The following is a 14,228-nucleotide window of genomic DNA, read 5'->3' as shown; positions in this document are numbered from 1 at the left end:
TATGCTCCAAGCTTTCAGGATCCAGTGAGGAGCGAGAGGGAGGCAAGATTCCTGAGATCTTAGGGAGATTACTACCAGGAGAAGCAAGTGATCCCATATAACCACCACTGCTCTGAAGGAAATAAAACGAGTTCTGTCAGAGAGTGGGAGGGGCATTCAGAGAAGGCCTTTCTTCAGGGTGTCCTTTGACCTGAGGCTTGAAGGATGAGAACAGGGCAGCCACGTGGAGATTTACGGGAGGAGAGCGCTCCAGGTACAGCAGAAGAGAGAGAACAGTGCCTGAAGATTACCCATCTGGGGGATGACATAGGAGATGTGAAAGGATAGTTGGGCAGACCTTGAAGGAATTGGCATTTGAGCGACAGAAACAGCTGTCAACACGAGCACCCAGATCCTTAAAGGGCAAGAATCTAGGATGTATTCGTTGCAGTAAATAAAAATGATAGCGTGAGGTGACAGGGCCTCTCTGCCGTTCCCCGTCCTGCCTGGCGACCTTGGTGGATGGACAATGTCAGTTCAGGCATTCCAGAGCGTTAGCCTTGGTCTGGGCCAGGCAATGCCAAGGGGTGGGTGAGCTTTCGCTTTCCCAAACCTCCTTTCTCCCTCCTACTCCAGACACCACAAATGAACACGATCTCAAATAAGCTCTATGAATGCAGTTTGCAGGCAAGCCTCCAGTCCTCCTCCTGGAACACAGATTCTGGAGGCGCAGAGGCACTCCCAAGGTGGCAGTACAGATCCAGGCGAGACCCGCAGAGCTCCACCAGGCCCAGGGCAGGACGCGCGCCCCGGGCGGGCGGAGCCGGAGACGCGCGGGCGCATGCGCGGGGCCTGCCCGCCCCCGCTAGGGGGCGGAGCTAGCGCCGGGGCGGGACCGTGACGTCAGGTGCGCTCGTGGCTCCGGCTGCGCAGGAACAGCTGGCGGCCCTGACGGCTCCCGCGAGCGGACTGGCGTGGGGGAGCGGGTGGCCGCCCGCGCCGCGCTGCGGGAGCCGCTGTAGCCGCCGCCCCCGCGCGCCGTCGCGCCATGTCCGGGCAGCTGGAGCGTTGCGAGCGCGAGTGGCACGAGCTGGAGGGAGAATTTCAGGAACTGCAGGTAGGGCCAGGTCACCCGGTCTCGGAGCTTTGCCACCTGCGGGGCAGCGCCGTTTTCTGCTTCCTCTCCCAGCCCGGAGGGCGGGGGCGGCCAGGGCCCCGGGGTGCCCCCGGCTAGGCCCTGAGAGCGGGGGTCCGCGCGTGGGCCAGACCCCGCCCTTCCTCCGGCGCTTCAGTTCCTCGCCCACCCGGACCCCGGGTGGGAGCCCCTTTCCTCGCCTTCGCCCGGACCCTTTGCCCCGCGCATCTCCCTGGCTGCAGAAAGTTGGTCTGTGGCCTCTGGGAAGGCCTGAGGGGGCAGGCAAAGTGCTGGGGTTCAGAGAAATCCTCCCTTTCCTCCTCAGGGGTGCTCCCCGCTCCTCTCACCCGGCTCTTCCTCCCAGCTCCTGCGGGGCAACCCTCCTGCAGCTCCTCTTTAGGACGTGCACACCTTTGGGAGCCATTCACCTTGAGCCTGAGGCTTTGCTTGGGAACTGAGGACACCTGTCCCCCGTCTTTGGGGGCCCTGGTATCTCTGTCCACCTCTCTGGCACTGCTGCAGGCTGAGTTTGGTGTTGTGGATAGCCTCTGTCAGTTCTAACAGCTGGTTACCTCACCCAGCGATAGAAGCTGCTGCCAGCCCTCACCGTCTGCCCAGAGCCTTCCATGGGATGTTGTGTGGCGGGGTGCTGGAGAGAGGGCCCTTGAGAGACTGGCATTGCTGCCAGGGGTTCCCCTTAGGAGGTTCGGAGAGGCGGTGTCAAGAGATGCCTCAGGAAACCTTGGGATTGGCCAGGAGGGACCCTGGCACCATTATTTTTAGGTGGGACTGTCCCCTCTCCAGCCAGGGGATTGTGTTGCTTTCTCAGGGAGTGGGCTCTATTGGCTGAAATCACGCTGTATATGCCCCACCCCCCTTTCCTCTCATCTCAGTTGGGGCCATAGCATGTCCTTGTCCCTGAAGCTTTTGTCTGCAGTTGGATTGGTCTCCTGCAGCGTCCAGAGGAGGTTGCCAGGTGTCTCTGTGATGGGTCTTTCTACACATGAGGCAGTAGGTCCTGATGAGTAGGGAGAGGGGTTCTGGAGAGACTTAGCAGAAAGTAAGGTCCCCAGAAGCATCATCCCTTTCCCGGCCTGCCCAGCGGGTGTGGATTGGGTGACCTTTCACTCTGGCCTGGAGCTCCATTGCCTTTCACATCCCTTCCACCTCCATCCTGGTACTCCCTTCTGCCTTCAGTCCCAGTGCGAAGCCCAGCTACTTACTGCTTTGTTCTCCTGGGCTCTGAGGCCCTGTCCAGCCATGGAGAGGTGCTAGGATTGGGGGTGGGAGAAGCAAAGAGGTATGCTGATCAGAGCTTTTGTTATTCATAATTCTTTTCCCCTGGCCTTCCTTCGAGTAGGAGAAGGAGGAGTCTTAACACTTCAAAGCTGTGCAATTAATGCAATTAACAGCAATTAGATAGCAAGTTTTGGCAGGCAGAGGCTCCAAAGGAGTTGTTTTATTTGTTATGTTCTTACTTGATGTCTCTGATGCTCAGTGTGTTAGGGACAGAGAGGAGTTAGGAATTAGATCTGGATGTTACCCTCTGGTGCACAGCCAGGATCCTGAAAGGGCTGCCTGAGAAGAAGTGCTGACATCCCCAGTTCAGTTTTCTAGAAGTGGGGACCTGGGATGGACAGGGTCCAGCTTTGGAGAAGAAGGGCCTTGCTGGCCCCAGGATTTGGGGATCAGCTACCTGGTCAGTGCCAGTGGTGGATGGAAGGCCAGAGTCTTCAAGGGTCAAAGGGTGGCCTGGAGCTGAAACACCATGTGTGTCTTCAGGTCATAGATGAGAAAAGTGAGGTTTGGCCATGCAGATCGACTGAACTGTGGTCATGCACTATTTAGCGGTAAAGTTGGGGCCAAATCTTAGCTCTCTAAATGTTGTTTAGGTCTGTGACTGTGTTTGGGGGTGCACCCACTTTGTCTCCTTTCTGCTCCCCGATTTTATGTGAGAACTCTCAATGCTTGAGGTGAAGAATTCCTGGAAATATATGTATTATCAGTAGGGTTTAAGAATTTCAGATACAAGGCGCTTGTAGGGAGCAACAAGTGACAGGAGTTAATAGTAGGAAGGAGTTGTTTTTTTTTAACCAGAAAATCCCCGTCTATCTTAATTTTCCTGCATTTGCCTCTGACTCTCGGGTTTATGTGTTTCACATCTGTATTTCTTTGATTCCATTCTTCCTAGGATGCTATATAATGTCTCTATTTTTTACCTCCCTTATAATTGAAGGAAGGAAACAGGAAACCTACCTTGCAGACTCTAGAGACTGTTTGGGATTAGGGAAAGTGGATTTGAAAGGTTTTTGGAATCTTCCCCACTTCCCACTCCCCCCCCCCAAAAAAAATCTCTGGGACTTTTTAGAGGAAAGCATTGGGGTTTTTTGTTTTGTTTTGACTGTGGTTTGCATCTGTCAGGGACTTATTCCAGGGCACACTTTGAGTCTCTCTGGGGGTTTTATTTAGCCTCATTGGGATTTTGGTGACGCTGGTGAATCTAAAACCAGCACGTGTCTGGCCCCATGGCCTGTGGTCTGACCGCAGAAGGTCACTTACAGACACGATGGCAGGTGATTTAATGAGCGTTTCCTTGCTTTGCATCACGGGAAACCCAACCCTGCCTCTCCTTACCCAGGAAGCAGGTGGTCCCAAACCACCTTTCCCTAAACTTGACCTTGGAAAGATGCCGATTTTGGACAATGGTTAGACCATCTCATTGCTGTTCCCAGAGAAGGCGCTGGCCCTTCCAAAAGCCCAGCGTGTATAGGCAGGCTAGGAAGAGCTGCCCTGAGGAGTGACCTCTGAGTAGAGACTTGGTGGAAAGGACAGAGTGAGCCTTGTATAAGTCTGGGGAGGAGCATTCAGGGCAGCAGGACCGGGCAGGGCAGAGCGCTGGGGCAGGAGCCTGCCTGTGTGCCTGGAGCGGAGGGGCAAGAGACAGGAGAGGAGAGGGGGTCAGCAAAGGCCATGTCTTCTCAGGCCCTGTAGGCCACAGTAAAAAAGGTTTTAGCTTTTCTACCAACAAAACTGGCATCCCTCTGACTGCTGTGTATGGAATAGACATCAGGGAGGCAGGCAGCTCCATATTTCATAAGCTCCCTTATGAGGGTTCTGCTATCCTCAGCGTACAGAGGTTAAGTCAGTTACCTGCAGTCACAGGGCTCATAGGGGCTGGAGTTGAGATTCGAACCAGGCTGTCAAGCCCTAGAGACTGTGCTCTTAACCACTACCAGGGAGAGCCAAGCCAAGTCAGATCTGTGCCCTGAGTGCTGTGTTGTTGGCTTTCGTTTCTCTTCTGTCTTGGGTTGCCTTTTGGGTCTCTCTCTCTCTCTCTCTTTTTTTTTTAAATATTTTTATTGAGATATCTTCACGCACCTTACAGTCCCTCCAAAGTGTAAAATCAGTGGCTCACAGTATCATCACATAGTTGTGTATTCATCACCATGATCATTTTTAGAACATTTACGTCAGTCCAGGAAAAGAAATGAAAAGAAAAAAGAAAAATCCATACATCCCATATCCGTTACCCCTTACCCCTCCCTCTCATTAACCACCAGTATTTCCATCTACCCAATTTATTTTATTTATAAATAAATTTCATTTATTTATTATTGATTTATTTATTATCCATATTTCTTTACTCATCTATCCATACCCTGGATAAAAGAAACATCAAACACAAGGTTTTCACAATCACACGGTCACACTGTAAAAGCTATATAGTTACACAGTTTTCTTCAAGAATCAAGGCTACTGGAACACAGCTTAGCAGTTTCAGGTACTTCCCACTAGGCACTCCAATACACTATAAACTAAAAAGGGATAACTATATAATGCATAAGAATAACCTCCAGGATAGCCTCTCGACTCTGAAACTTTGTCTCATTCTCTCTCCTCTTGTTTGGTCAAGAAGACTCTCAATCCCATGATACCAGGTCCAGGCTTATCTCCAGGAATCATGTTCCACGTTGCCAGGGAGATTTACACCCCTGGGAGTCATGTCCCATGTAAGGGGGAGGACAGTGAGTTCACCAGCTGAGTTGTCTCTATCTTTTAAAAAAAAGGGTTGTGAGGACAGCCTGCACATACCTGGTGTGGAAAGTACTCATTTGTTCAAAGGCGAATAAAGTGACCCTAAGGTATCCCTCTCCCTGCCCTGTAATGATCCCTGCCTTCTGGTGTCCTCTCTCCTTGAGTGTGAGATGGGGCCTGTAACTTGCTTCTAACCAAAAGAACATAGCAATGGTAATGCAGTGTCACTCCTGTAATTATGGTACATTATATGGCACTTAGGACTTATCTGGACTAGGAACCATTTGAAGGTTTTAGGTTTCTGAAAAGTAAACTTAGTGTGTGAAAGTTTTATAGGATGTTAAATAGAGCCCTGAGTGTTCTTTAGGTTTAGCAGAAATGGTGTTGGGATTTGGCAAACCATGGCAATTAGCAACATCTAGCTGATGCTTGCCTAAGAGTAGCCTTCAGAAAAGCCTCTTGACTCTGTTTGAACTTCCTTAGCCACTGATACCTTATTTTGTTACGTTTCTTTTCCCCCTTTTGATCTGGAAGGCATTGTTGATCCCATGGTACCAGGGCCAGACTCATTCCTGGGCATCATGTCCCACGTAGCGCGGGAGGGTAATGATTTCCTTGAAAAGTTGGTCTTAGAGAGAAAGAGACTACATCTGAGCACACAAAAGAGGTTTTCTGGAAGTAACTCTCAGGCATAATTATAGGTAGGCTGAGCTTCTCTGCCGTGGAAGTAAGTTTCATAGGATCAAGGACTCGGTCTATTAACTTGGGAACCCCTAGTCTTTGAGAGAACATGTGGGGCTTCTGCTGGGTCTCTTTTCATTTGTAAGGTGCATCAGTTGCAAGTTTAATCCAAAAAGAGGGGATTCTTTAGCTTAAGTTTTGGGAAGTCCAGGAGCAAATGGCTTCAGGCATGGCAGGATCCAGGGGTTCGAATGATGTCGCCTCTCTCCGTTTATTCTACGCCAGCTTCATTCTCAGGCATCTTCCCGACCTTGTGGCAAAGATGATCACCAGCAGCCCTAGGCTAAGGTCTCCAAGATTAGCAGACTGGTTGAAAGAGAGCATCTTTTCCTGGTAGTTCCTGTAAGAGTCTCAGACCTAGTTCTCATTGGCCCAGGTAGATGATGATATGATTAGCCCTTATTTAACCAATCGCTGTGGCACTGATCAGCCAGGCAGTAATAAAAAAAGAAAAGAAAAGAAAGATACAGGGAGAAGGATGCTGGACAGGCAGATTTTGGGAGTAATAAAAATGGCCTTTATCTGTAGTTCCCAAACTTTATGCCAGGGCACCCCTGAGAAGCCACAGCAAGAGCCACTATGAGATAATTTAATTATTCAAAGGAAAAACAGTGACATATGTAAGACATCATGTGAACTGCCAGCTTGGGGCATTTCACTGTTTCATATTAGATCAACTACATTCTTTTGATGATATCATATTTTTACGAAGTGTGGTTTCCAGCAGTGTTTTGATAAAAAGCAAGGTCTCTGAGAAAAACAATGTGAAACAGGAAATGAGGGTGACGGTGTCCAGTTTGATTCCAAGATTTGAGAATTCGTGTAGAGCCCAGCAGGCACACATACCCCGTTAGTAAATAGTTGTAGTTATTTAAGAATGAAATAGTTTCTTGTTTTAATTTATATATAGTATTTTTTCAAAAGGCTGCTATGATGTTAGGACATAATACTTATGCAATATTTGACCTCAAGATTATCGAGACACTAAAGACACGGTGAACTGAGAAAGTTTTGGGAACCTTTGTTTTATATCCTGGTTGTGGTGATCTATATTTGCCAAAATTCTTTGAATTGTATACTTAACATTGGTGAATAGGTATGTAAAGTAGACCTCAATAAAGGTGATTAAAAACAAAACAGCACATGATCTGTTGCACATACCTTAGCTTCTTGCCCTTTCACAGCTGAGGAAACTGAGGCACAGAGAGATTACATAACCTGATGAAGCTTTCTTGGCTAGTACCTAGAAGTCTCTAGATTTGTACTCAGGCAGTCTTACTGCAGAGTTTAATTACGGAACCATGTGTTTTCTGCCCTACAAATACCTGACACACATGCTCACACCCCCACTTACAAACATCACTAATCAATCTTGGCATGTGACTCAGAATCTATCCCAGTGCAGACTGCATATGTTTTAAGTTGAGTTAGCTTGCCGTAGTTGGTGATATTTCTGCAGCGATGAGTCCTAGTTAAGTATAATCAAGATTCTGCAACCTTTATTTGAAAGTGATTCCTTGGAAAGAGAACTATATAAAACTAATCTCTTGGAAAATTACCACCAGAAAGGGGCACAGCTACAAGGCAGCACATTTTGGTCGTGACCCTGGCCCTGCTGGAATCTGCCGAGTTACCCACCAGCTTCCCGAGCTTGGAGACCAGAGCCCTGTCTGTGAAGGCTGTGAGATTCCTCTGTCTGGCAATTCTTGCAACTGACGTTGACTCAGGAGTCCTAATTCCCTAGTTCTGTATCTTATGGCCCAGCCAAGATGTGTTAAAGAGGCATCTCCAGATGTTTCACAGCCGTGCTGGGATCTGGCATCATTATCTCGTCCTCCCACTGGGGCAGAGCGCGGACCTCAGAGGATGGGAGAGGCGGCAGAGTGCTCCGAGTCATCCAGCGGAAACTCACTTGTTTGTGTCTTTTATACCCGTGGAGGATGGTAGTCAGAACTCCTAGTAGAAAGAAGTAACGGGGCATCCCAGGTCACAGAGCTGACATCGGCACTTCTCTCTTTCTATCCATCCTCCATTTTCACAACCATTACGTTATTCACATGGCTAAAAGTCCAAATGAGGGACATGTGCAAGAATTTTTGTCGCAGCTGAAAACTGGAAACCTAGATGCCCATCAGAATGTGTAATTATACTGAATGTCCACAGAGCGGCTATGAATAGCAGAATGAAGAAACTAGAGCTATGTGTATCAACAGGAGTAAATCTTTTTTTTAAAAAAAAGCAACATTGTACAAAAAGTCGCAGAGGGGCATTGCAATATGCCACGTATATAAAGTTAACATTCAAAACAACAGTATATATTGCTTATTGATACACGTATATGTAGTACAGGGATAAAGACAAATTCGATATAGTGGAGATTCTGGCAGGGCTCTGGCATGAAGCAGCTAGCTCTCTCCAAAGGATTTCACTGAACGAAATTTAATGGAGGGGATATTTACTGAGGTGTGTGGACAGGTTAAAAGGACTAACAGGATGGTGAGGCACCCCAGAGCTGGCCACAGCAGCAAGCCATTCCCACTCCTGTAGCTAAAGAGATTGATGGAGTTGGGTGGGGTCGGGGGATGTCCCCAGCACCTGGAGGAAGCTCAGGCTGGGGAAGAGAAGCCTTCCCATATGAAAGAATGCTGCTCCGGGCAACAGGCACAGCTGGGAGAAGGGAGAAGAACAAACACCCCAGCCTCTCTCTCCTCCTGCCCTGTAGGCTTCCTATGTTGACTCCCATTGGCCAAACCTGACCAGGAGATGCAGCCCATAGGGGCCAGGAGCCGGTGGGATGCGGAACTAGCTAGCATAAGTGATGTCCTCTTTGGGCTGAGAATGGCTGTACCATTCTATCTAGGAAGGGAACTGGAGGCTTTCACCTGTATGTGCGCTATTATTTCTTAAACTGAGGGTGAGACTGTGGGAGTTCATTAGGTGATTTTTACATCTTTTTTTGTGTGTGCATGCCTGAAATATTTCATAATAAGATAACCAGGAGACTAATCCATGAAAATAAATAAGCAAATAATCCAGCAGTACCAAAAGGAAAACAGCTTTCCAGGCTCAATGTCCGTAGTTTATGTGATTATGTCCATGCAAACATCATTTCTTGTAGAATTGAGTAGTATGCTATGATTCTATTTTTTCTCTCAGAAAAATAAATCTGTCTTAGCATTTTATTTTTTACTGTCTTCTGGTAATGTTTTCCTTATAATTACCCCAGCTTTCCCCTAAAGCTCCGACTCGTTGGGTGTTCAATCAAGTGTGCTTTTTTTTTTTTTTTTTATTGTCTTTACCACGGCATTTGTGGCATCGGGGAAAGAAGCAGGGGCTTGCTCTGTGCTGCAGGATGGAGTTCTCCTTCCCCAGCTGCGTGTCTCTCTTGGTGCCTCTAGCATGCTGGGTTATTTTTAGAGGTAACGACTTGATGTGGGAATCAATCACATACCCTAGTGCTCCCTGCACTGTGTGTGGAGAGCTGACTGCCAGCTTTTGGTGTGTGTCTCCCATGTTCAGTCTGCTGCTGCTGGTTTCGAAAAAAAACAAGAGAAGCCCTTGACAGTTTGACCTTTCCTTAAAAAGTGCAATATACATTTACCATATGACCCAGCACTTCCTTCCCTTAGAGAAATGAAAATATATGTCCACTCAAAGATTCGTGCATGAATATTCATAGCAGTGTTGTTCTTAAAAACCCCCTCAAATGGCAGCAACCCAATTGTCCAACAACTGGTGAATCAGTAAATAAAAGGAATTATTTCTGTAGTATATTTTTATTGCTGTATGACAGTTTAAAAAAATACGGATAGCTGTTACAACTTAGATGAAGCTCAGAAGCATTACATTAAGTGAAAGATGCCAGACCCTAAGCACCACTTAAAGTATGATTCCATTTATATGAAGTGCCCAGAATAGGCAGATCTGTAGAGACAGCAGGTAGAGTAATGGTTGCCTCAGGCTTGTCAGTAACGGGCACGAGGAATCTTATTAGAGTGGTGAAAATGTTCTGGAACCGGATTGTAGTGACACTTACACAACCTGGTAAGTGTACCCAAAATTACCAAATTATACACTTGAAATGGGTGAATTCTATAGTATGCAAATTATGCTCACTAAAATTGCTAAAAAATAATGGCTTAGATTCTTAGTCTGGTAGAAAAAGCCCCAATATGGGTGCTCCAAGATCTGCATTGTGTGTGTGTGTGTATGTGCGTGTGTGTATGTGTGCACCTGTTTAGTTACTGACTTACTGAAGGAATCTTTGAACTGGGTCCAAGTCCCTGGTTTCGGTATCTTTAAGGTAAAAACTCCTCTTTGTTTCCGTATCTTCAAGGTGAAAACGCCCTGGGCAGTATCAGGGTAATGGGGCGTCCAAGGTTTGTGGTGTCTCATCTTACCAGGTTAGGTTTATTTTGCCCAGAAGGAAGGCTCTGGTCTTTGGCATATTTGTCTCATCTCTCACACTTGTTTCTGAAAATGAAGACACTCAACTGCAACTGACCCAGCTGATCAAGACAACAACACAATTCATCGGCCCGTGTAATTGATCGGGAAGTCTAAGGTGTGCTGCCTTCAGGTAGAATGGCTCCAGGGCTCAAATAAAGTCAGCAGGACTCAGCCTCAGCCACCTCGCAGCTCTGTGTTCCTTTCCACTGTTGGGTTCACTCTCAGGCAGGTCCCCCCAGACGTGGGCAAGATAGCCCTGGTAGCTCTGGGCTCACATCCTGGTTCAAAGCTGGTGGAAGAAGAGTTTCTCATTGTTAGCAGTGCTGATGGAAGCCCCGCAGCTGAGCTTCATTGGTCCTGTGTGCCCATCCCAGAATACTCGGATGAGTCAGGAGGCAGATGTTCTGAATGGCCAGGCTGGGTGCTCCTCTGGGGCACTTCCCCAAATCTCATGGGCCGAGTAGGGGGAGCATTTACCAGGAGGGGACTGGCTGCCTGATTGGCAAAAATAGCAGAAGGACTTCATCTGTCCAAACGGTTCCATCGAAGGCTCAGGGCCAAGGTTGAGGGGCTGAAAGGGAGGGTTGGATTGCCTCACTGTGACTCAGCCCTATCCTGGAAAAAGGACCTCAAAGCAGAGGTCCACCCTAGGGTCTCTTAGAGACATCATCATGTTCGGAGGTCAGCCAGGGCCTTGGAGAGAAGACAGAAATTGTATTGCCTCCACCTGCCAGAACCGCCCATGGACAGTGCATTGAGACAGCCGTCTAGAGAAAGCAAGGATCCAAGAAATGAATTAATCTTTCCTACTGCTTGTGTGACCCATGTGAGGGTGATATCAACAGAAAGGTGGCATGAGCAAGGAATGCTCTTTCATGCAATAAGATTCTTGTTTTCAGGTCTCCCTACCCTGTAGTGTTCTCCTCATGTCCAACAAATCCTCAGCCTGGAGCCCAGGTTGGGAGTGAACCAGGCGTGTGGCCTCCAGAGTCCACCTGCCCTGGAAAGTGACTCTGACCAATGGCAGGAAGAGAACTGTGGGGAGCAGGAATGATCACATGCCAGCGGACAGGATTATGGGAAAGCCCATAGGCTTCCCATCTCCATACAATCTGATCCTTTAAGGTCAAGTAGAAAGTGGAGTCTAAGAAAATATCTGGAAAAAATTAAATGTTGATAACATTGAGTGTGGCACAATGGTGTGGAAGACTGCCAGATGCCATGGGTAGGAGTGTAAATTGGTACAGCAATTCTGCAGGACAGTTTGTCAACATGTATTAGAACTAAACACAAGCCCATACTCTCTGACCCAGACTTTCCGCTTTTCTTCTTGAAATGCTTGCACGTGCATGGATATTATTCAGTGTTGCCTTATTAGTTATGGTTGAGACTAGAAACAACCTAAATATCCAGCAATAAGGGAATGGCTAAATAAACTATCATACTCTCTGTAGCATGAAATACGTTACAGCACTCCAGCGAACAAAGTACATCCAAATGGCCTTACTGGGTAGACCTTCAAGACATGTTGGGTGAGAAAAGCAAGTGATAGAATTGGGTATATATTCTGATACTGTTAATGAATCAAAAGTTTGGGTTTTAAGGTATAAGCTATGCTGCTGTAACAAACATACCCCCAAAGTGGCCCAAATAAGGTAGTTTCTTTCTCACATAATTGTCCAGAGGAAAGTTGTGATGCGATGTGAGTGGTGTCCCAGTTATTTATTGCTGCATTAAACAAGTTGGATCATGCTCATGGAATTTAAACAGGGCACAGTGAGAGTGGTTTGAGTATGCTTTATGATATCTGGGTCTTAATTGGGAAGACTTCAATGCCTGAAGGTAACTCAGATGGCTGGAACCAAAATCATCTTGAAGTTTCTTTTTTTCTTTTTTTTGCATGATTCAGATTCTCGTCATCTCATCTCGTATTTTGCAAAATTAAATATTAGTTAAAACCTAATCCCCTAAAGGGGGGATCTTTCATGCCCCCACAGCGTGGTACCCTCCAGGTACTTGGACTTTCGCCCTGAGAGCAGGTGTTCCAGTATACAAGGCAGAGGCAGCATGGCCTGTTCTGACTTTGTCTCATAGTCACATACTGTCACTTCTGCCATATTCTCTTGGTCAAACCAGTCACAAGCCTGCCTGGGCTCAAGGGGAGGGAGCAGAGACCCCACTTCTCTATGTGAAGAGGGCCAGGAAACGGGTGGCCACATCTTAGGTGGTAAACTCTGCCACGTGGGTCACCCCAGGACCCAGGCTGGTTTGGCTGGGGAGGGGAAAATGGACTATAGCATTTGCATTATGTAGCTTCCATCTCTGATTTAAAGATAACCAGACCCATTGTTGTTCTGTATTCTAGTAAGTGGAGGGCAAGCACTTCCTTGCAAAATGTCTTTCCAAACTTGCATGCGTCATTTCTGCTTGTGTCACATTGGCTAACTCTTTTTTTTCTCTGTGTCTCCCTATATATGCATGTATTACTACATCTATACATGCACACACACAGAGGCAGGTATGTGATATGTATATCATAGGGAATTTTGTTCACAATGTTTTTTAGGGGTTGCATGGACCAGGTATCGAACCCAGCTCTCCCACATGGCAGGTGAGAATTCTACCACTGAACCACCCATGCACTCCTGCATTGGCTAACTTTTAGTCATACCACTACACCTGGCTGCCAAGAGGGCTGGGAAATGTGCTTAGCTACAAGTCACTGGGGTCCTAATTACTGAAGGAAGAAAAGGAGAGTAAGTATTAGGGACAATTAGTCTTTGCAACAGTTTTTATTCTCTATATATAATATATAAGACTGTGACACATGGGCCAAATCCAGCTTGCTACCTGTTTTTATATGAACAGTAAGTTAAGAATGATTTATATATTTTTTAATTGTTGAAACAAATAAAAAGAATAATAATGTTTTGTGTGGCTTGAAAGTTATGTGAAATTCAAATTTCAGTGTCTGTAAGTACAGCTTTATTGGAACATAACCTCACCCACTCATTTACATATCACTTATGGCTGCTTTTGCATATATTTGTAAATATATAGAAAAGGTCTAGAAGAATAAATTGGTACGGGATGGGAATGGGGGAGAAGACAGGATAAGTGTGTATTCAAAACATACTTTTGCCATAGCTATAATGTATTCATTTTTAACAAGGATATGTCTTCCCATTTTACTTTGCAAAATTAAATATTAGTTAAAACCTAAGAGGGCCTGGCGGGCATCTGGCTGCTGATTTTGCGGTTTGGTCTTATCTCTCAATGGTAGACCCAACACCAAAGTGTGCCCAGGAGGTAGCACAGCCCTTTATCTGCAGGCGCCTCAGGCCAGAGGCCCTGCCAGGGCCTCTGCTGCTCTCCTCCCTGTCCCGTCTGGAGGGCTTTTATTGCCAGCAGATATCTTTAGACATAGAAGGCTGTTTGGGCATTGAAGGAGAGACTTCAAAGGTGATTAAACCCAGCCCCTCTCCCCACAGATTCTTATTCATTGCCCATAGAAAGATGGCATCTGTGCCTGGAGAGACCAGGTGAGCACCACTTTCACACAGGAGTGGGTTATCATACCACGATGGGATGCACCAAGAAGGATGTGGCATTGCTCGAGTGTCTTCCTGCCCCAAATGCATAACTGAAATCTCATCACAGGGACATGCCAGGCCGATCCTGGTGAAGGGACATTCCACCAAATGACTGGACTGGACTCTTAAAAAACGCCAGTATCATGAGAGACAGAGATAGGCCAAGGACTTGGTTAAAGGTGGCTACGAGCAGCCCTGCAAAGCGTGAGCCTGCCTTGGGTCCAGGATCTAGAGAAAAGCTGCCCCAAAAAGGATATTAATGGCACAGTTGGCAAAATTTGAACTTGGGTAGCATA

At 47.0% G+C, this 14,228-nt stretch overlaps 1 protein-coding gene across 1 annotated transcript in view; it reads left to right on the top strand.

The window, feature by feature from the left end:
• Nucleotides 1–894: 894 nt before the first annotated feature.
• TMEM120B (transmembrane protein 120B) overlaps nucleotides 895–14,228 on the top strand; it is a 46,776-nt gene continuing 33,442 nt past the window's right edge. Inside the window, exon 1 of the mRNA XM_077159768.1 lies at nucleotides 895–1,096. Coding sequence (XP_077015883.1) covers nucleotides 1,028–1,096 — 69 coding nt within the window. The 5' untranslated portion in view covers nucleotides 895–1,027. The remainder of the gene's footprint in view (nucleotides 1,097–14,228) is intronic.

The sequence above is a fragment of the Tamandua tetradactyla genome, chromosome 5, assembly GCF_023851605.1.
Source record: "Tamandua tetradactyla isolate mTamTet1 chromosome 5, mTamTet1.pri, whole genome shotgun sequence".
In the NCBI taxonomy this organism is placed as follows: domain Eukaryota; kingdom Metazoa; phylum Chordata; class Mammalia; order Pilosa; family Myrmecophagidae; genus Tamandua; species Tamandua tetradactyla.
Note: the sequence above shows the minus strand (reverse complement) of the source record. Positions and strands in the feature narration are given on the sequence as shown.